This window comes from Oryzias latipes, chromosome 19 (assembly GCF_002234675.1).
Source record: "Oryzias latipes chromosome 19, ASM223467v1".
Lineage (NCBI taxonomy): Eukaryota > Metazoa > Chordata > Actinopteri > Beloniformes > Adrianichthyidae > Oryzias > Oryzias latipes.
This window is the reverse complement of record NC_019877.2, coordinates 505,535-527,724: the sequence shown is the minus strand read 5'-3', so window position 1 is coordinate 527,724 and position 22,190 is coordinate 505,535. Positions and strand designations below refer to the sequence as shown.

Here is a 22,190-nt window from a genome sequence, read left to right as displayed (position 1 = left end):
TCCTCAGATGGGAATTGCCGTGTGCATCGTGTAAACAGATGGAGTCACGGTTCTGGTGGATCCAGTGTTTATCTGTGCTGCACATCCATATCAGGGAGTGAGAGGAACCGCTTGAGGGGGCGGGTCTCCACGGTTGTTGATAAATGGCGGCGAGGAGGTTCTGCCCTTTTAGAACAAGCAGCAGGAAATGAAATAAAACCGACAGCAGACGAGTCCTCAGACATAAACACGCAGGCGCTCTTCAGGTCTTCAGAGAACTTCAGCAGAACTTTAGTTCAAAGAGCCAAAGCACGACAGAGGAATCTGATGCTGTGTGATGCATCTGAAACAACAGCAGCCAATCAGAAACCTCCCTCTGTTTGGGGTCCTAAAGTTGATCTAAAGGACTGAAGAAGAAGACGTTGAGCTCCAGCAAATGCTGTGAAACAATTGCAGACATAAAAAACACATTTGAACACGTTTTACTCAGTTTAAGCTCTTTCTACGTTCATCTCAGCACCGTTTCTCAGAGAAAAGCGCCGACACGACCACACTGGAGAGAAAGTCCTGAAAGCTAAGATTCTCCTGGTTCTCACATGTAGAAACGACCACTTTCTGTTCAAAAAGAACATGCTAACTGTTCAGTTCTTCAATAAAGCTGGTTTGAAACCAACAAGGTGGAGCCAACACACTTCCACGTGTTACCACTAGGTGAAAGTTACATATTCCATCACATCCTGATTATAACTGTACAACATGAACAGGGTTACACTCTAACTCCACCCTCTGGATTCATTTGTATTAAATAAATAATTGTTTGATTTTATTTGTTAAATAAAAATAAAAAAGGGGCCTTGGCTGTCAGGTTAATAGATAACATGTTAAAAAGGGACGGGATATCAGCATTAAAGTGACTGTATATGAGAACTGGACTTAGTGACTCCTCCCCCTGGCGTTCCAAACAGGAAGTGGTTCCAAGAAGCCAAACCCCCACAGACTTCCACAGAGAAACAAACAGCTGTTAGTCATTCTATTGGTAAGAAGAACCGTTCTGGATCTGTTACCTTTTTTTAACACGATCTTAATAATCCTCTTTTTTCAACTTATTCTAGTTATAAACTGACCAATTAAATGCCTCAATAAAAAAAAGGGGAAGCCTGCCCCCCCCCTTTGTGTAGCCTCCTTCAAAGTGGTCGTGTGTTTCCTTCCAACAAGTTCACTCCTGATGAGTGAGAGTGGTCGCCATAGAAACCCAGACCGACTCGGATCAAGCACTGTTCCTGACGACATCTGGCGCCACCTTGGCGGCGTCCGTATTCCTAAAAAACGGCGACTCAATTGACGTAATTTGGTTGGAAGAAAACGATTTTTTTAAGGATGAAGTCACATTCACTCAGTCCAGGTCTCTGATACAGTCGATCCCTCGTAGCTAAATTTGTCTTTAAATGGGCCTCAAACAAACCAACAGATCACATGACCACGGTGGTCTTAGCGTTCAGTCTTTGGTAGAAACGTCCCTGCAGCTCACAACAAAAGATGAGCAGAGAGACGTTTCATTCGAATTAAACGTTTTATCACAAATAGAAGTTTGGATCAAATTAAACTTCAATAAACTTTCTTCTGTGTCTGAATTCTGCTCAGCTCAACCCGTTGTGATCGTTAATGAGATTTTTTCCAGCTGCATGAATCTAAACCTGAACTTTTTCAAGTTGAAAATAAAATCTTCAGCTATATTTTTTAAATCTGTTCTTTAATTGAACACATTCACCTCAGATTTAAGTGAGACAAAGAAGACAGAAATCTTGTTGTTCAAAGTGGATTTTAAAAAAATGTCTTTGACTTGTTTCAACGGTCTGAGCGCTTGCTGGGGCTCAAAAAGAGCGTCTGACCTTCAGAAGCTCCAGAAATAAAGCGACAGATCTGAAAGCAGGGCGGTCAGCGCTGCTGAGGGCCTCAGAAAGGATCTGAGCGTGATCCCATCGGAGCTGTGACTCGTTTGGCTCGTTCGATGGGCGTAAATCAGTCAGCAACAGCACAGCTGAGAATGGTGACATCGTCTGTGCCTCCAGAACCACTGATCCAGATGATCTACTGCAGAGCAGGACCGTTAGACCCGTCTGCAGGTCCAAACAGCTTTAGACCTCAAACCTACAACCAGGTTTGTGAATGTGATGATTCCAAAAGCGGGGAGGTTTCCTCAGAACACACAGCTGTAAAGCACGGCGGCAGAGGATTGATGATGTGGGCTTGTTCTGCTGAGGACTAAGAGTCAAAGTGCACGTCAGGATGACGTGAAGACAAAGTCGACGTGACTCTCCATCAAAGGCTGACTCCAGGTCAGAAGCAGCAGCATCTCATCTCCATGGAAACCCAAATCCTGGTGATTTTTTTTCTTTTTTCTGCTTTTTCCAGAAAATGTTCCATCGGTTTGATGAAAAAATAGGAATTTTTAGAAGCTTCAACACACAAAACTTAGATGTACTTGGATACTTTTCCGAGTAACTAAGTACTCCTCTTGCATTGTTGTCTCCCTCACTGGAATGCAGTGAATGATGGGAGAAAGGGCAGCGGCGCCTCGGACTCCCTGATTGGCTGCGTTCCTCCGGGCCAGCCCTATAAGGAATGAAGCTGAGGAGACGGAGGGGAGGAAGAGGACGGCCTGGCCATGTTTGGATGGAGGGACGGATGGAGGGGTGGAGGCCTGATAAAGTCGCCTGCAGCTCCACATCCCCTCACTTCTGTCCTGCCCCCCCCACATCACCCATCAGACCCCGCACTGCCACGGTAAGAGCCCCTCCACCTCCCTCTGCACCTCCTTCTGTCATCTCTGGTCTTTTCAGAGGTGAAGTTCTCCTCTGCACCTCCTCCCTGCTTCTTTGACAGTCCACAGCATCTCTGTTATCTCTCTACGTCCATCCTCTTCCATCTTTAATCCTTTTTTTCCCTTCTGAACCACCATCATCTCCCTTCTTTTACCTCCCAAGTCCTCCTTCATCTCACATCCGAGGTGGACTCGTGTTTTCAAACTTTGACGGTGAATTTTCTCCTGTTTCTGCTGGGATCCTCCAGCAGCTGCTGCCCTGAGCTGTGACTGACAGGCTCAGGACCTCAGGTGACTTTTGCTCAGCAGGAATTTAAAAAGTTTTAACTTAATTTATTTATGGTAACGCAGGGTTTGAAAATGTTGTTTGTGTGTCATCATTATTGACAAATTTCACATTTTCATAGGAACAAATGACTTTATTCCTGCAAGGAAAAGCAAACGTATGATTTGTTTTGTTCAAGTATTATTAATCTCAGTTATAAATCAGATCTACTCACCACAATATAAAATCACACCAAATTACATGAAACCATATTTTTATTTGAATGTTTCACTTCAGATTGAAAAGTTTCTGAGAAGATGGAAATGCAGAGCAGAAATAGATGATCTATGATTACATTTTTATCTTCTGGAAACGATTGAATCTGCATTTTTTAATTTCCTTATTTTGGGTTTTTACATTTTTCCCATATTTGATCATGTTAAAGGAACAAATCCAGAAGTCTGCTGGTTAAATCATGATAGTGCAGGCATCGGATGTGTTGAAATGTGAGTGGAAGTAAAGCGCTGTGCTGACTAGCGCCTCCTGTTGTTAGAAGCTTTTGGGACTTCAGCCTCTCAGCTTCCTTCTGCTTCTAATGACCTCCATGTGACCTTTAGGAGGACAGGACGATGAATCTGCTTTATCAATAAAAACAGCTTAAAAGAACAGACAGTTGCTCTGTTTGGGAGATGAAGGAGCTTTTTGGAGCAGAACCAGACCCGCTCCAAGTTCAGGTTAGGTTTTCAGCTGCAGCAGAAACGGAGCAGATGGGCCAGACTCAACCCAAAGCACATCAGAAACATCCCAGTCCAAACGCTCATGACTAAATATGGAGTGAAGTCATTGGCAGGGGGAGGAAGATGAGGAGAGACGAGGAAGGACAGATGGAGGGGGCGAAGGAGGTAGAGTAACCAGAGGGGGAGAGAGCACGCCAAACACAGGCAGGAGTCGGCTTCATGTCCTAAATAGGAAGTTTTCCCACAGGTCATTTAAAGCTGGGCCGTGCACACGAGTGTGCACGGCCCAGCTTCATGCTTCTCCTCCTTTCGCTCTTTATTGTCTCTGATGCTCTGCTGCTTCTGTCTCCGAGGGGATTTTCAGAATAAAGCTCACCTTTCCTCTGATTGACATCATTCCGTTCATCACGACATCGGGAAAACCAGTTTGATTCCCATGGTGGTCTTCTGGACGTCTCAAAAGCGCGTCACATCTCTGAAGACCTGTGGCTGCCGCCCCAAAATCCTGACACTCACCTGTAGAGTCACAGCTTCCCACCTGAACTTCCTCCACCAGGCCTACACTGCTGTCCAGATATTATGGTCTGTGGAGCAAACTCTTTAGCTCTGCGATGCTGGAATGAAACATTGATCTCTGAACAGAGAGTTTCAACAGGAAACACTAACCTCCTCAAAGAATCCTCAAAGTACCCTATGACGTTTCTTCTTCTACTTCTGTTCCCACTTTTGGGATTTTTTGGGGGGGGGGTGAAAATGGAACTTTTTCTCTGGAAACGTCCTGCTAAAAGAACAATTTTTATTAAATATTCACAAAAGATTATTATTCCCTTATTTTCAAAGAGAAAACTTGGACACAGTCGGAAGGTTTTTGTCAAATTTTTGAAACAGTTTCCCTGACCGGACCCGTTTTATATCCAGAAGGACTTTACATTTAACTCAATGTTTGTAGAAAAAAGAAAAAAGCTCAAAGACATTTATGCAGTAAACCAAAACTGATCGATTCTGAGGATTTTACTTAGAATCACTTTTGATACCCAGAGCCTCTAGCAGGGAGCAATGCCTACCTAGAACAGTGTATAATTGTATTTGAAAACATTTAATTGTGATCAAATGTGCCCCCTGCAGTGTGATTTGCTGCCGTAGGTCGTTGCTCATCCACAGCGCCCCCTGCAGTCATGTGTGACGATGAGGAAAGCACTGCCCTGGTCTGCGATAATGGGTCTGGACTCTGTAAGGCGGGGTTTGCCGGAGACGACGCCCCCAGGGCTGTGTTCCCCTCAATCGTGGGCCGTCCCAGGCACCAGGTGATGACCGACTAGTCCACACTGTGGATGTTTGTCCCCCACTGCCAGCATTGAGTTGACAGGCGTTTTTGTGTGTCAGGGAGTGATGGTGGGCATGGGGCAGAAGGACAGCTACGTCGGGGATGAGGCTCAGAGCAAAAGAGGAATCCTCACTCTGAAGTACCCCATTGAGCATGGCATCATAACCAACTGGGACGACATGGAAAAGGTCAGGGTCCCCTCCCATCCCTGTACTCATTTACACACACTTGTGTGACTGATGACCATGTGCTTTGACCAGATTTGGCATCACTCCTTCTATAATGAGCTGAGAGTGGCTCCAGAAGAACACCCCACCCTGCTGACAGAGGCACCACTCAACCCAAAAGCCAACAGGGAGAAGATGACCCAGGTAACCAAGACACCCAACCGGCTGTCAAACCTGAATAGAATATTTACCAATAATTCGAAATAATAATTGATTTGTCCTGATCATAGATAAAGAATGTTGAATGTATAGAACAGAAAATTTTTCAATTAAGTTCATAGTGTCTACAAGTTTAAGAACACAGTATAGAACAGAAAGTCTAGCAGAACTCAGAGGAAATTCACTGGTTCATAGTTTGTAGATGATGAACCGAATCATCGTCCAACCAGATCCTCTTTTAGTTCAATGCAAACCATCAAATCAATGACAGCCAGCATCAGTGAGCTGCATTAATGGTTTAATTTCCTGCACTTGTGTTCAGATCATGTTTGAGACCTTCAATGTTCCTGCCATGTATGTGGCCATCCAGGCCGTTCTGTCGCTGTACGCCTCTGGACGGACTACAGGTTGGTCACCAAAACGGCATCTTTATGACCTGGACAGCTGCTGAGACCTAGAAAAGTGGGTCAGAAAGTTCTAACAAGGTCACAGGGTCCACAATATATTAACAACTGTGTTTGAAACACCCCCACTACCTCTAGACATGGTTTAACGAACTGTTTAGTGTACTGATGTGATGTGTTGTTGCATTACCATTGGAACAACACATCATCAGTAGGGTAAAACTAACCTGTCTTACGACGGTCTAATCCCAGGTCACATTCCTTATTACTGGCATACTGGCGAACTGTAAAATGTCCTGTGATTGTTCCAGAACTATAGAGGGGCAGCATTGAGATTTGGCAAACATTAATCCAGTTTGAGGGATTATAGTGCTTAAAGATTTGTGAAAGCACTTATGAGCTTGATGAAGAAGAGTTCTACAGGTCTACCTCACAGTGCACTTCAAGAACCGTTAGTTAAAAGTTAAAAACATGCATTGATCCATCTATCCTTCAGGTATCGTCCTGGACTCAGGTGATGGTGTTACACACAATGTGCCAATCTATGAAGGGTACGCTCTGCCTCATGCCATCATGAGGTTGGACCTGGCAGGCCGCGACCTCACCGACTACCTCATGAAGATCCTGACTGAGCGAGGATACAGCTTTGTCACTACAGGTCCGACGCAAGTAGGGCTGGGTACACCTCCTGGTACATTCAGGGACCATGTCTGTGACCTTGTTTGCAAATGTTTACAGCTGAGAGGGAGATTGTCCGTGACATCAAGGAAAAGCTGTGCTACGTGGCCCTTGACTTTGAGAACGAGATGGGCACGGCAGCCACTTCGTCCTCCCTTGAGAAAAGCTATGAGCTTCCTGACGGACAGGTCATTACCATTGGCAACGAGAGATTTCGCTGTCCCGAGACGCTCTTCCAACCTTCCTTCATCGGTTTGTTAAACTATCTATCAGTCCATCTGTTCATGTGTTCATATGTTTCCGTTTACTTGTCACTTATATATCCAATTTTCTACATTTGCCTGCAACATTTGTCTACAACAGTTCTAGTTTTGTTCAGTCAAAAACTTGGTTGCAATTCAACTTCCAGGTTTAAGGGTCATTGGGTTAAGCAAAACATCAAACCAACATTAACCCAAAAATTTTTAAGAAACATATAAGTTTTGAATGCTCTGTAAAATAACTTCACAGTAAACGTCTTAGTCAGGAAATCTAATCCATCTGTTGAACAGAAGAACAGTCATAATGGGCACATAAGGAAGGCTTACCTTCAGACTGGAATGATGGTTCTGCCTGCAGGTATGGAGTCCGCTGGAATCCATGAGACGACCTACAACAGTATCATGAAATGTGACATTGACATCCGCAAAGATCTATACGCCAACAACGTCCTGTCAGGAGGAACCACCATGTACCCAGGAATCGCCGACCGCATGCAAAAGGAGATCACTGCGCTAGCGCCCAGCACCATGAAGATCAAGGTAGCCCAATCCTCAAGAATTGGTAGTTTTCCCAATAAATAAAGAAGATCTGTAAAGGTCTGTTTCATTTAAGGTTTCATTTGAAGAGGAAAAATAATCATTTGGTTTTTGTAGTGAGGATCAAGTACATTCTTGAATTTATCCCAAAATCTCCAAAGTAAATGTTTAAACCCCATCCCCCAGATCATCGCACCTCCAGAGAGGAAGTATTCCGTTTGGATCGGCGGCTCCATCTTGGCGTCTCTCTCCACCTTCCAGCAGATGTGGATCAGCAAGCAGGAGTATGATGAAGCTGGACCCTCCATTGTCCATCGCAAGTGCTTCTAAAGGACCTTTGGATCTGCAGCACCCCCTTCAGTTTGCACCGCATAAAAATGATTTTAACCTGCATTGGTCCCTAATAAGAAATCCCCAAAAACTAGCCACAGGGTTAACATCATCAGGAAGTTTAAGGTGTTAGATGCCCCCTCCTGGCTAAATGTTGAATACCTTCAAGTGTTTTTGGTGGACTGAACCTGCAAATGTCCAGAACCTAATTGGTGATTTCCCAAACATCATCCCTCTAAGCTCACCTCAAAACTGTGAATGTGCTGCTTGTCCTCCACCTCTTTGCCTACCCTCTGCTCCACCTGTGCCCCTCCCCCACCCTGTTGAAAGAGTCTCCTGTCAAAAAGTGTGTCTTTATTTTTGACAAATAAAGCTTGAATATCCCCCCCCCCCCCCCCCCATCATTCTTCGCTCTGCATGAAGAGGATATCACAGCGCACACGCAGGTGTCCCTGAGTTTGGACTGTAGGCAGGCAGGTGAGCTGGAGGCGTGGCCTGGAGATCTAGCAGAATGCTGTGTGATGTCGACAACGTGGATTTGACAGAATAAAGAGCTCTTGTCCCAAATGAAGAGTTGTACTTTTCCTCAGTTGTCAAACCTTCTGGTGCAACCTTTTAGTTTTACCTTTTTTCCTTTACAATTTTCAGTCTTGCATTTAGGTTCAAAAACAGAAAGGATTGTGGGAGAATAGCTAGACTAGGCAGCTGACAGATGAATACGAACATGAAGAAATCTGAAATTCTGGAGATCCACAGGATCTCCTGAAGTCTTAGCTCCAAATGTCCTTACAGGTGGATGCAGGCTGTCTCCTGGTGATAAGTGGTCGAACCTGTTTGGGACACACAGGTGACCCAAAGGAAATTCAAGGTTCTAGGCCACTCGGAAAACCCATAGAGAGAAAATGTTCATGTGGATTTTTGTTCTACAAGCAAGCTGCTACAGGTTGTTGTGAACACTTCTGTTCACGTGATACGTGCGCGCTCCTGGCGTGCAGCCTGAAGTCTGATTTCCACCAGCCCATCCGCGGTGCGTCTCCATTGCGTTGAAACAAAAATATTACATTATTACATCGTCTTTGTCACATCTGCGTCTGACATCCGCCAGTTCTATTTTTCTGTTGGTCGATTTTGCAGCAAAAGGCTGGACAACCGGAACCATGTCCGCGTTTCAAAATAACAATTTCCGTTGTTTTTCAAAATATAACGTATTATATTTAATGTAACATTACCAGCATTGCACTGTTGTTCATTTTCACCATGGATGATGAAAGCCTCATTTATGACGCAGAACACACATTTTACAAGGACTCAAGGAGAGGGTTTAGGCCTGATTTCTTACTTTTTGGATGTTGATGACACTGAGGTGGCGGGACAAACCACTCCTTCAGCAGCCTGGGGGAAGGGGTGACGGACCAGAGATGCAACAGAGAGAATGTAAACTAACTGACAGTCGTGTTGTGTGAGGAGCTCGTCTCACAAGGGTACGTACCGCAGATAGACCAGTCTAAATCAGGCCTGACCATAAGAAATGAGGAAAATCAGTAAGGAGCCAGTACGACACTGAACGACAGCATCACCCATTCATCATCAGTGAGTGTAACTTCCATTAACCTTTTGAATACTTCACAAGAAAATGGCACATTCTAAAAAAGAACAAAGTATAATCTAAAACATATAAATATGTACAATTAAGGTACAAAGTGAACAATGGATGTGTGCAAATATGCAAAATATGAAATGTGCAAATCTAAAGATGGCCGTAATTGTGTGCAGAGTGATGTGTACACTACAGGTTAAAACTTGTCCAAACACGCAAACGTTCTTAGCAGGTTCCCTCCAGAAATTAGCAAACCCGAGTTAAAACAGAGCCAGTAAAGAAGAACCTGAAGTTTGCAGCAACAGTTGGGTTTTATTTCAAAAACAGCAGCTTAGATGCAAACAGCTGAACACAAGAACATCAAACCAAGATCGCTGGCATCCATCAAAAAAAACTCAACCTTCACATCAAGCATCTGGTCTGACAATAGAGGCAGCAGTCGGATGAAAACCTGGTCAGAGCAGGCTCCGCCCCCTGCTGACCAGCAGGCTTTACGTTTATGTAAACAGAATATAAATAAAAGCCAACGCAGTTTAACATACACACACATTTTATGAATAAAAACGTCTGCAGAGTATTTCACTGTTAGTAAACCAAACACATGAAAAGACTTCATCATAATGGAATTCAACAAAATCACTTTTTATTCACAAATCAGAGAAACACAATCTGTTCGGAAACCCAAAACCCTGAACTTGGGTACTCTGGGAAATCTGCTCATGGATGTCACAGAGTTTGAAGATCCAAAGTCAACAGGAATCTTCTGATCTGTTCAGCAGCTTCAACAAGTTTCACAGCAAAGAAAACTGACTTCAAAGTAAACGGATGCAAAGTACCTCATGTTTCACAGCAAACAAAACTGAGCTTCACAGAATATCTGATCACGTTCCACTGGAAATGAAAGCAGTTTGACTGTACATTAACCTGAGCTTTGGTGTGTACATTAAATGAAATGTTCCTGCAATTAAACTGAGCTTCACTGAGGAAAATTTTTCACCTAAAATTTAGCAATTTTACATTGAAATAAACATTTTTACAGTAATTAAAAACAAGTTCACTGCAAAATTGAGCTCAAAATCACCCAAAATGTTCAACTGCATAATAATTAGATTTTTTTTAAACTGTTTTGTCTGTAAAACAACAAAACTGAGATTTTTTTTTAAAATTCAGCTGGAACTTTTTTTCAGCAGAACAACCCTTTCACAGTAAAAGCTTCTGTCCCACACAATCAGAGGCGGACGGGTTGTTCTTCAAAAGCCCTCTGAGCAAACGTTTCCTCACCTTTGAGTGTCGGGTGCTAAACAAACACAGCATCACCCGATCATCAAAAATCCCAAACTGCTTTCTTTCTTTTTTATAAATGGTCAATTCAACAGTTTATTCTGTGCGAAGCGGTACGGAGTGTTTTAACTGAGACGGTTGTTTACACAGAATGATTCAGCGTTTCTGCAGATGTTGCTGGATGAGGCATATGACATTTTAAACCCTCTTTTCATTGAAGACACTTCAGAAAAGTTACTGCTTTTGATCAGTTTAAAAAAGTTTCAAGTTTTCTTCAAAGGAATGTAATAAAACGCGACGCCAGGTCAAAGTTCACTGGGCTCAGAAACATTCATCTAAGAAGGCACTCTGTCTCTTCTAGGTCCATGAACACAGCGTGAACAGGAGGAAACACTCAACACTGACACTTCCTGTAAACATTAGAAACACAGACGCACACTCAGACAGGCAGCAGCTTCACAGTTTTCTCTGAAGAGAAGAGCCCAGATGTCCTGCAGCCTGTCACCTGAGGTCCAGCAGGCTGAGTTTGGAGTCTCTGAGAACCACGTGTTTACACACCTGGGGAGGAAAGGGGGTGGAGTTACAGGTGAGGCAGACTAAGTGGGACAATGTACGGTGGCCCAAAGGGTCACAACACAACACATTAACTTTACACACAACACATTAACTTTACACACAACACATTAACTTTAAACACAACACATTAACTCACAACACAACACAATAACTCACAACACAACACATTAACCCACAACACAATAACTCACAACACAACACATTAACTCACAACACAACACAATAACTCACAACACAACACATTAACTCACAACACAACACAATAACTCACAACACAACACATTAACTCACAACACAACACAATAACTCACAACACAATAACTCACCTCACAACACTTTAACTCACAACGGAAGTAAAGCAGCAATGGAAGTGCCTTGTATTTTTTTTTTTTTTTCATTTCCACTGGGCTGAGTGGCTAACTGCCTAACAGAAAGTAACGTCACAGTGAGCTGTTTTGTATGTTGCAATTTTTCAATTAAAAAAAAAAACTATTACATCAACATTTTTTTTTTGGTTGTTTGTTTTGATAAAACATGAAGAACAAATAAAAATTTAGCAAAAAAATAAAAAAAAATTCTACAAGAGAAGCTAGCAGCAGCGTTGCCAGATTGGGCGGTTTTGGGTGTAAATTTGTGGTCAAAAATGCATAATTTGGGCGGTTTTAAGGTCGGTTCAGCTGGTTCTTTCCCACTCATGAATATATAATAGCGGCCTACGTTAGGCCGTGTGGCTTTTGGAGTTCTACTGAAGCTCCGTGAACGGCAGAGCTTAATGGACCGGGCTCTGTCATCTAACCTGTTGTTGGGGGAGTGCAACGCCCCGCCTCTTAGAAATTGTGTTCATTAAAGCCTGACAATGCGATCTCTCCACATTTGTCGTGTCAAGTGTTGGGGACCGCGTGCGTGTGTGGGTGGGTGGGGGGTGTTGGGGACCAAGTGAGTGTGAGAGGAGCGGAGCACGTGCAGCGACAGAGAGGGGTGTGGTGCAGCGCGGAGGAGTGTGCGTTAACATTGTGTAGCTTCTCTTGTAGAAGAAACATGCTCCCTCCACAGCTCACTGTGACGTTGATTTCAGAATAAAAGCAATTCCATTGCAGCTTTACTTCCGTTGTGAGTTATTGTGTTGTGTTGTGAGTTATTGTGTTGTGTTGTGAGTTAATGTGTTGTGTTGTGAGTTATTGTGTTGTGTTGTGAGTTATTGTGTTGTGTTGTGAGTTAATGTGTTGTGTTGTGAGTTAATGTGTTGTGTTGTGAGTTATTGTGTTGTGTTGTGAGTTAATGTGTTGTGTTGTGAGTTATTGTGTTGTGTTGTGAGTTAATGTGTTGTGTTGTGAGTTAATGTGTTGTGAGTTATTGTGTTGTGTTGTGAGTTAATGTGTTGTGTTGTGAGTTAATGTGTTGTGTGTAAAGTTAATGTGTTGTGTGTAAAGTTAATGTGTTGTGTGTTAAGTTAATGTGTTGTGTGTAAAGTTAATGTGTTGTGTTGTGACCCTTCTGGGCCACCGTAACAATGGGAACATAGAGAGATCAACATCAGGATATATTAAATCTCATCTCCAATCATCTTTAGATCTCACTTCAAAGTGTTTCCAGTGGTCTTTTCAATATGGTGATGCCGTTTTTAACCTAAATCTAAAAACCTGTCTTGCTTTCTAGGACATAGTTTCTGCAGAGCCGCAGGAGTTCATCATCGGCGCAGAGTAACCCCTGCTAACCACTGCCAACAGAATTATAATGTTTAGCAATGAGCTGAAGTCCATGCTTGTGTTTTTTCTAGACAGTAGGACGTTTCTGCTTGGGAATTTTCAGCAAATCATTCCAAAAAAGCCTGAGAACATTCTGTAGGGAAAATGCCTCAATTGTAGAAATATAGTTAGGAGAACCATCAGGTGCAGCTCAGTGTTTGGACAGGTGAGTGCAGACCCTGACGTCAGCCGGAGGGACAACAGAATGAAGTAACTTCGATTGGAGTCACAGGTAACGTAGCATCATCAGCTCTTCTGTAACATTCTGACAGCACTATTGCAGTTTTATGACCACTGGATTACAAGCTGCACCAGAAAAAGCCAGATCCTCTATATGGCGGATGACAGAGACAGTTGGAGAATGATAGCTGATCTATAGGGTCTTCATCGCCTTAAAGAAAATGAGGAACGGTTTGGCTGAAATAAATGCATCCATCCATTTTCTGAACCTGCTGAAGCCCCTTTTGGGGTCATAGGGTTGCTGGAGCCTATCCCCATCTGTTGGGGGAAGGTGGGGTATATCCTGGGACACACATTCACACCTAGTAATTCAAAATCTTCAATTAACCTACACAGCATGTTTTTAGACTTTAGACTCTTGGAGTAAACCAGACGCCTGGAGAAAACATATACATTATAAGGCCATTATAAGGCCAAAGTGCTCACCACAGCGCCACCGTGCAGCCCTGACTAGAATAATTCAATCTCTGTTCTTACCGTGAAGAGAGGAGGCTCCTTGGAGTGAGGATGAAAACCTTTGAGTCTGCAGCCGGAAACCTCAGACATGCCGGCGCTGGTCAGCCTGAACATGCCCACACTGCGACAGAAGCAAAGCATCAGGGCAGAAGGCATGATGGGAAAGAAAGTCTGTAGAGTGTGTGCTGGACGCACTCGTTGTGCTTCGGGGCGCAGACAATGGCAATGGCCTCTGGCAGCATCAGCTGATACGAGCAGTGAGTGTGGAGGTCGACGCTGGAGAGGAAGGCCGTCTGTGTGGGATGGGTCTGAAAGCATACAGGTCATAGGTCATGTGACACAGATGGGTCAGGGTTGAGAGCTAGCTGTGGTTGGATGGCATAACGCCTGACATCGCTGATGCAGCTAAATGTTGCTGGAGAGTGAGACCTCTGTTTACTTCTCCTATCTGTTGCTAGACCACAAACTCTGTTGCCATGGTAAAATAGGCTCATGTAAATAAGGCTGGGGGGTAATGAGAACAGGGGAGGTCATTTTTGTGTCTCTGTGAATCCCGTGTGTTGAAGAGGGTGAAGGGACATACACATTCTCGCCTATGTGTGTTCAGGTGCGGCATCGTGGGGACACCGCAGTTTCATCGAGATTTTTTATTTTACTAAAATTTAAATAAAGTGAGCAAACAACATGACACTGTTTCGATATCTGGATTTGATCTTGTAAACGCCTTTGTAAACTACAGGAATGAAATGATGTCATTTTCATGCAATAAAGCAGAAAAAAATTGCTTAAATACTTAAATATAAAAGAATTATGTTCTATTGACTTAAATTTAAGGCTAAAATGAACAGCAAACAAACTTTTGGATAAGAAATATGAAATTATTTTAATTAAAAATTAGAGGTTTTGTTAAAACATTTCTATAAACCCCAAAAATACTTTAATAGGTTATTTTTCTATAATCTTCGCTGTTTTTCTAAACATGAAAATGAGTAGCCCAGTAATTTATACTGTCTTAATAGTTTAATGAGTTTATGGGTCAGTCTCAGCGCTGAACAGACCAGACAATGAAGCTCTGTCTATTTCCGCACAACTTGTTTTAGAAATCATGAAATCCACTAAACCTTGTTCCCCCCCAAAAATAATTAAACTAAACCTAAAATGTTCAGTTGGAGCATAGTGTAAATATGTGAACACACTTGTTTAAAACATTAAGATAATGCTTTATACATACATGGATCCAACCCAGAGTCAGCAGTTTCTGTTGGTCCTGGAAGCTGAAAAGCTCCTCCACGTTCTCCATGTCGCAAAAATCTGGACCGGCCGACTGTTTTGGAACCACAACATGAGTCAGCACAAACTCATTGTGGGTCTGAGAGCCAGGGATGATCACAGTGGGGAAAATAAAGAGAGAAGGCCAGTTTGTCATCAATAGCACTAGAAAATTCAGATGACAGTCCTAATGCTTTGGGTCATCCTCTCACCAGCCGCCCACAGAGGACGCCGCAGGTCTCTATTCCCCTGGCTGTGTTGGAGTCGGCAAGCTGGAGGAAACGGAACGTCAAATCTCTGGGAATCACCACCCGCCTCAGACCCTCCACCCTCTGACCTGCACACATGAACCAAACATACCCAGAAACATGAATGAAGACAGAAAAAAGAGGTTGGACTGTTATGCTGTTTTTCAAAAGTTCATATTCCAGTTGGAACCTGTGGTAACAGCAGTGGTAACATCTGTGGAAATTGCAGTGGTGACGCCCGTGGTAACGCTCATGGTAACGCCTGTGGTAAATGGAGTGGTAACGCCTGTGGTAACGCTCGTGGTAATGCCCGTGTTAACACCTGTGGTAACTGCAGTGGTAACTCTTGTGGTAATGGCAGTGGTAACGCCTGTGGTAATGGCTGTGGTAATGGCAGTGGTAACGCTCGTGGTAATGCCCGTGTTAACACCTGTGGTAACTGCAGTGGTAACTCTTGTGGTAATGGCAGTGGTAACGCCTGTGGTAACGCTCGTGGTAACGCCTGTGGTAATGGCAGTGGTAACACCTTTGGTAACATCTGTGCAAACGGCAGTGGTGACTCCCGAGGTAACGTAAGTGGTAATGCCTGTTGTACCAGCAGAGGTAATGCCTGTGGTTATTATCATAATTTTCGCAGAACATCAGAGTTGGAGTTGGACCTTCAGTGAAGAACCTTTACTGGTGCTTTGTTTGATGGAGGATTGTAAACACTACTGCAAGATTCCCCAGATTTGCACCCCTTTAACATTTTACGCCAAGACTGTTTGAGCTGTAAGAACATCCGCTAGTATTGGTTAGCGACGGCACAGTGTGAACACTGTATGCTAAAAGCACATTCTTGAATGGGCATCACATGTCCAGTGTGAACGTAACAAAACAGTTGTCTATCATGAGGTGTTCTTCTGCCTCACCATGAATGCTCGCCAGTGTGGCGGCTGGTTGACTGACAGGAGCAGGGTGTCTGTTCCTATTTAGGTCTGCCCCCTGTGGTTTTAGGCGCCTCTTGATTGGTTGATGGGACAGACAGGATCCGTCTGTGACTTCAGGCACTTTGGCTGCCATCTGCAGGGGAGACGTGTCACTGTCACAGCTCAGAGACCACGCAGCTCACTGAAAGCTGAATAGACGTACCTTTTGCTCCGCCTCCTCTTCTTTCTTATTGGCCAGCTCCTGGCGCTTCAGCTGGTCCTCAAAGTATCGAAACTGTTCCGACTCAATCTGCATGCGTCGGAGGGCGGCAACTCGCTGTTTCTCCTCCTCCAGCATAAGGACACGCCTCCTGTCCTCATCCAGCAGGGAGAGCTGCTGCAACTGCTGGCCACATCCATCCACCACCACCGATGGGCTCTAAGGACAAAACAGAGCTCTGCGAAAACAGACTCTGCCACCAGCCTCTGATCTGGAGGGCAGATCCCTCCAAAAGGTCCCCTGAGGGCCCACAGCTTCCAAAGTGTTACAAAAAAGAACTAAGACATTGGAGGATCCAATATGATCCAACATGATCCAACGATGTTCTCACTGACATGAAGACATGCCCATGTACTCACCACATGAAGGCCGTTCCATTGGATGATGCCCATGCCGTACCCTCAATTAATATGTGGTAATCTATGCTGACTGATCAATATTTAGTGCTGCAGCTTGTGCTCTACAGTCGCAGCTATGAGAACTCAGATAAAACCTTCAATAGATCTGATGCTTAATCTGATTAACAGATAAACTCTCTGCCAATCAAAAACAGGAAGCCTTCACGTGCACACTCACATACACACCAGTGCACAGAGACTCACACACTCACCTGCGCTCTGAGATACTCGCCATGTTCCCAGCTGTATTTCTCCTGCAGACGTTTCTTCAGTTCATCTTTACGAGGAAACGCTTCCTCCTGGAGTTTCTGTAGACAAATAAATTAGCATGAAAAACCAGAACGATCTGCTCAGAACCAGACCTGCACCTGATTGGAAGGATAAGAAAACACCTATCCCCCCCCCCCCCCCTCTCTAATATCCCTCTCTAATATCCCTCTCTCTTCCTCCCTACTTTCCTTTTCCGTCCGGTCCAACACAAAAGATTTTCAAATATGATTAAAATGAATAAAGTCTGGTCTCGATTACAAAAGGGGTTTATTCAGACGTACCTCTGATTTTCTCAGAAGATTTATAACCTCTGTTTTTAAAATAAAATATATCCAACACAAGAGGCCTTCAGTTCTCATCTGTTTGCCCAGCTGTTGGACAGGACAAGATAAAGAAAAAAAAAAAGAAAAAAAAAGCTGAGGGTCCAAAAAGGTTTTTCTTTTTAACTTGAATCTTCTTCTAATAAAGGAAACATCAAAAATGTTCCTTTTTTGCTTCTAAGATTCTAATCTGACAACGAATCCAGAATCATAAACAACTCAAAAGAGGTAATTTCTGCCCTGAAAGATGATTTCTGTTATTTTGATCTTTGTGGGGATTCAAATCTTTAAAGAATAAATAAGGGTAGCGGTAACTTGTCCATCTCTTAATATTTGCTAGTTTTCAAATAAAGAATAAATGAAAATCATTGGGCCAAGAGGTCTTAGCAAAAACTGTATCAGAGAACTGGACCAAAAAAATAGTGGACTGAAAATAGTTTCCTGCCGGCTCCAACCAAATGAAATCAATTCAGTTGCCATTTTTTTGCGATACAGACGCCGCCATGTTGGAGCCAGACATTGTCAAGTCGGTCTGACTTAATGTTTCTATGGTAATCAGTTTTGCCAATCAGGGGTGTTGGAAGGCCACATCCCTACAACTTGAAAGTAGGCTACTAAAAATCTGTCAAACATTTTGAACATTGGAAGTGGGGACCAGCAGCCTCCACCTACTTTTATTGAGGCATCTGATTGTCCTCCAGAGAAAATATGAAAAAAAGAGGATTATCAAGAAGCTTTTAAAAAAATGGTATCAGAACAAGAATGGTTCTTCTGACCTAAAGAATGACTGATTAATAGCTATTTATTTCTCTATAGAAGTCTATGTTTTTTTAATATATATTGATTTTGGCTTCTTGGAGGCAGCGGGTACTTCCTGTGTGGAATGCCAAGGGGAGGGGCCACTCAGTCAAGTTCTCAGATACAGTTCATGGTTTTGCAGACAGAAAACAGGTTGGGGAGGGGGCTTTCACCTTCATGATGAACTGCTTTTCAGGGATGGCTGAACACTGCTGGTAGTCTTTGTGGCTGGGCAGCTTCTCTACAAAAAGTCTGACACAAAAAGTCATGAACCTACAGTGATGGAGTTAAAAGCATAAAGCAGAACCCTCCCCTTCCGCCTCAGTGATGCTGAAACCCTTACGTGATGAACTTGTTGTAAAGAACATATGCGTTCTCCAGGCTGCCCTCCTCCAAGTAAACCGCCGCCATTTGCTCCATTTCCATCCCTGAGCGGAAGTATCGCCGGGGCGCTATGTCCTCGTTTATCTCTACACAGCGTCCCATCTTTGTTAGCGCTCGAACGCGCTCCACCGCAGTCAGCGACACGTCAGTGTAGTCTGGCTCAGCTGCCAGCTTCTTCTGAGAAGAGGAAACCGGTTTAATTTGTTCACAAGACGACAGGGAAGACGAAGATGGTCACAGACAAGGTTGTTTGTGTTTCAAATGAAATGTGATTGAAAAACTTCAACTTCAATTTGCTCTCCAACTTAACCCTCTAACACCAGAATGTACCCTCAAATATTGACGTTCTTTGTTCTACCGTAATTCTTCAACCCCCTGCACAATTAACATGATTGCAGCGTACTCTGACAAAGAGAAAAGCATGCTTTACACTGACTTACAACACTTTACTTTTTCTCTGCAGCAGTCTCAGCTGATTTATGCTGATTGTGTAAACGGTCGAAAAGTTCCGGTGGGTCAAGGAGCGTATGTCATTTAGGTACGATATCTCCGGTGTGGCCCTTTGATGATTGGTTAATCAAAAAATTACCAGCTCTAGAACATCGTCACAGGACATGTTCCAACATCTGACAGTTGGCACAAGGATCAAAACAGAACACACAGTATGTGATGTACAGCAGTTAAATTACATGGTTAAAAACAAGACATGGAGAGAAAAAAAACATTTTTCTCAACAATCAAGTTTTGTTCACCCAGGGTGATGTGCGGAAATTTACAAGCAAGAAAATCCCAAGGAACAAATCAAATATAATGAGGAGAAGAAAAGTAAAACATCCAATATGGGTTAAATCAAACCATAGAGAAGGTGAGTCCTGATTGCTTTGGATGTCAGCTTTAACTGTACGTGTGCTGGCCACCGTTCTATTAAGAGAAACAGCACATTTGGCTTTTTGACCATTTTTGGAGAAACAGGGGTTCAGTTATGTCAATATGGCAATGACCCCACAGTTGAAAACTGTATTTGAAACTAAATCTAAAAACAAAATCAAGAACCACCAAGCCTTTTGTTAGTGAGTTGGTTTCAAAATCATTATTTAATAATCTCAGCATAATCTGAAACTAAGATAAAGCAGATGTTGATGTTTACCTGCTGATTCTGTTTCTTCAGATTTTGAGGAGGTCCCCAAATATGACCAAAAAACAACATGACCTCATAAGTGCAACAACGCCAGAACACACTAACACACACACACGGGGAACACTTACCAGAGTGTTTAAGCTGAATCCTTGATCCATGGTGTGTGCATGAGTGTGCATGTGTGTGTCACTGGCCAGCCCACAGCTCTCTTGTCCATCTGCTAACTCCCATGATGCTTCACTGCTGGGTAGACAAGAAAAACAAGCTGTGAACTCAGAAACAGGCGGCACATAGGTGCAATCCTTGTTTAACAGCCAGTTTGGGTGTTTCATCATCATCATCATCATCGTCGTTATGCCTGCTCGTCCTTCAGCTGGGTTCACAGTTACCACGGCGACCAGAAGCTAACAGTCCAGTGAGTCATCCAGTTTATACCGAGACGAGAAGAAACACAGAAGAGGAGCGGGGCGAGCTCCCACTCCCACCCAGATTCAGAGGCCAAAAAAACCCAGATTAAAAACAAAAGCAGCTGATTCATTCCGTCACCAGCCGTCTGCTGTGCCCGGCTGGGATGGAGTCACCATGGCAACAGGTGTCCAAGGGCGGGAAAGCAGAAGATCCTGCAGCATCCAGCAAAATCCTCCTGTCCCCGTGATGCCAAAGGTTGATGAGTTTTATCATATTTATTATTTCCCTTTATGCACTTTTAAGTTATGTAAAAAGTTAATATAAACAGATGTAATTGAAACTTGTGCTTATTTTAACACATGAAAGTGCTGCAGAAATGGGGAAACTGCAGGTAAAAATGAGCAGATGGGCTCAGGACTTGTTCTGAGTGAGTCGTCCAGGTTCCTCCGGTTCTGAGTTCCGGTTAGTCCAGTTGAGAATGACTGAAGCACAATTTACAACCACGGGTCCCAGGCGTGGCTTCAACCACTGTGAGAGGTCCTGCTGCTGACGGAGAACAGTTGTACTCATTCTGAAGAAGGACAAGACTTTTGTTTATTTATGCAAACTCTGGATTTAAGATATTTATATAAATACAAACAAACATCTTTGTGGAGCAGAAACTGATGGGATCTGAAGAACCACCTCAGCCTGAACATCTGCAGGCACCTCTGAGGAGGTCAGCATGAAGAGCCCGAGCACATCTCCTCAGAACTCAGAGTCCTATGTACCTGAGAGCAGCCGGGGTTCTGCTCACTCATGAACAGAACCCGAAGAACCTTGACAGTTCTGCTGAGTGGAGTGCAGAGATTCATCAGACTGACTGAGGGAGTCACTGGTCCAAACGGGTCCAATGTCCAAACGGACAACAACCGGGGAGGTTCTCCTTTAACGATCCATGAAAGGTTCGGTTCTTCACTCCGTTCATTTATCATCAGAACCGACGGTCCCCTTCCCATCCGGGTTATTCCGGACTCACATCATGCGCCGGCAGACTCGACACTCACCTGCTGTTTGTCCCGGTTCGGTTCGGAGGCTGCTGGCATCCTGCGTCCTCACGTGCAGCCCCCGCGGGTCGTGATCTCGGTCCCGGACCCGGTCACGCGGGTCGCGTTCAGGTGGAAAATGGCTGAAAGCGGCTTCAAACTGCTGATGGTGGCTGCAAAGATCGTCTCCGTGTGCAGACATATGGCTCTGACTGAAACCGCGGAACTTTAGCGCACATGCGCACTCGGGCTTTAACAAAGCTCGTATATTTCAAAGAAGAATCACTCTGACTGAAATATGTTTCCTGTTCGTTTTTTAGGTTTCTACCTTTGCGTGTTTTTTTTTTTTTTTTGGAAAATATTTTTTCGTCGTTCGTTGTATTTTCGTCTAATAGTTATGGATGTGTCATAATGGTTAAACACCAGCAACCTTCAGGTTCAGGTTTTCCAGGAAGCAGATTTTCTTCGTGTTCTGGTTCAGATCAGACTGGACTCATCAGAACTGACAGTCTGTCAGGACCTTCAGATGTGAACCGATTCCCTGATAGAATCATAGACAAACCTTCACCGAGGCTTTCAGCAGTCTGCAGAACAGAATCCAGCTGTTTATGCAGCTGATGATGTGATGCTGCAGACAAAAATGTCACGTGACAACCCTCGCTTTTAAACCACCTTTATTCAAAACCTGAAATAACTCTGAACAAAGTGAATTATTCACTTTTTATTGTTGCTTATGATGAATTTTTTGGGTTCTATTTTAGATTTCAGGAGATTTGATTGCTAATAAAACCTTCATTAAACCTACGCAATTTTCAAAAAAAAATTTTTCTTTTCTTTTAAAGTAAATTTTACGTTGATTATTTCTATGATGTATTGCGATTTTAATGCATTTTTCTGTTTTGTGAAGCACTTTGAATTACTTTGTGTACGAATTGTGCTATACAAATAAACTTGCCTTGCCTACGTTTTTTTTATCTTCATGTGACTCTACTAAATGTTTGGACGTTTGACTCACCTGTGCAGATGTGCACGTAAATGCCTCGAGCGCTTCCGGTTAAAGCAGCTCGGTTACATTACTCACATGAAGTAAAATGAAAGATTAAAATGATTGAAGGCAGACGCCTTGAG

At 43.5% G+C, this 22,190-nt stretch overlaps 2 protein-coding genes across 5 annotated transcripts; one reads left to right on the top strand and one right to left on the bottom strand.

Annotated features, from left to right (window-relative positions):
- Positions 1-2,634: 2,634 nt before the first annotated feature.
- Positions 2,635-8,292, top strand: acta2 (actin, alpha 2, smooth muscle, aorta). Of its 2 annotated transcripts, none has more exons than XM_004084659.4 (9): positions 2,635-2,763; positions 4,928-5,106; positions 5,186-5,314; positions 5,387-5,497; positions 5,835-5,919; positions 6,413-6,574; positions 6,655-6,846; positions 7,213-7,394; positions 7,578-8,292. In XM_004084659.4, the coding sequence occupies exons 2-9, from the start codon at positions 4,978-4,980 to the stop codon at positions 7,719-7,721; spliced, it is 1,134 nt and encodes a 377-aa protein (XP_004084707.1). In that variant the 5' UTR covers positions 2,635-2,763; positions 4,928-4,977; the 3' UTR covers positions 7,722-8,292. The 2 variants fall into 2 exon arrangements, with proteins under 2 accessions (XP_004084707.1, XP_011491274.1); XM_011492972.2 differs by lacking the exon at positions 2,635-2,763 and adding an exon at positions 2,808-3,091.
- Positions 8,293-9,607: 1,315 nt separating this feature from the next.
- stambpl1 (STAM binding protein like 1) lies at positions 9,608-21,895 on the bottom strand. 3 transcript variants are annotated; one of them, XM_020700098.2, is made up of 12 exons: positions 21,084-21,895; positions 19,758-19,872; positions 18,451-18,665; positions 18,281-18,359; positions 16,932-17,027; positions 16,265-16,480; positions 16,045-16,195; positions 15,098-15,222; positions 14,848-14,985; positions 13,812-13,924; positions 13,638-13,737; positions 9,608-11,157 (listed from the first exon to the last, which is right to left on the bottom strand). In XM_020700098.2, the coding sequence occupies exons 2-12, from the start codon at positions 19,806-19,808 to the stop codon at positions 11,101-11,103; spliced, it is 1,341 nt and encodes a 446-aa protein (XP_020555757.1). In that variant the 5' UTR covers positions 19,809-19,872; positions 21,084-21,895; the 3' UTR covers positions 9,608-11,100. The 3 variants fall into 3 exon arrangements, with proteins under 3 accessions (XP_020555757.1, XP_011491275.2, XP_020555756.1); XM_011492973.3 differs by having other exon boundaries at positions 18,451-18,668; positions 21,084-21,894; XM_020700097.2 differs by having other exon boundaries at positions 18,451-18,668; positions 19,758-19,869; positions 21,084-21,894.
- Positions 21,896-22,190: the final 295 nt, after the last annotated feature.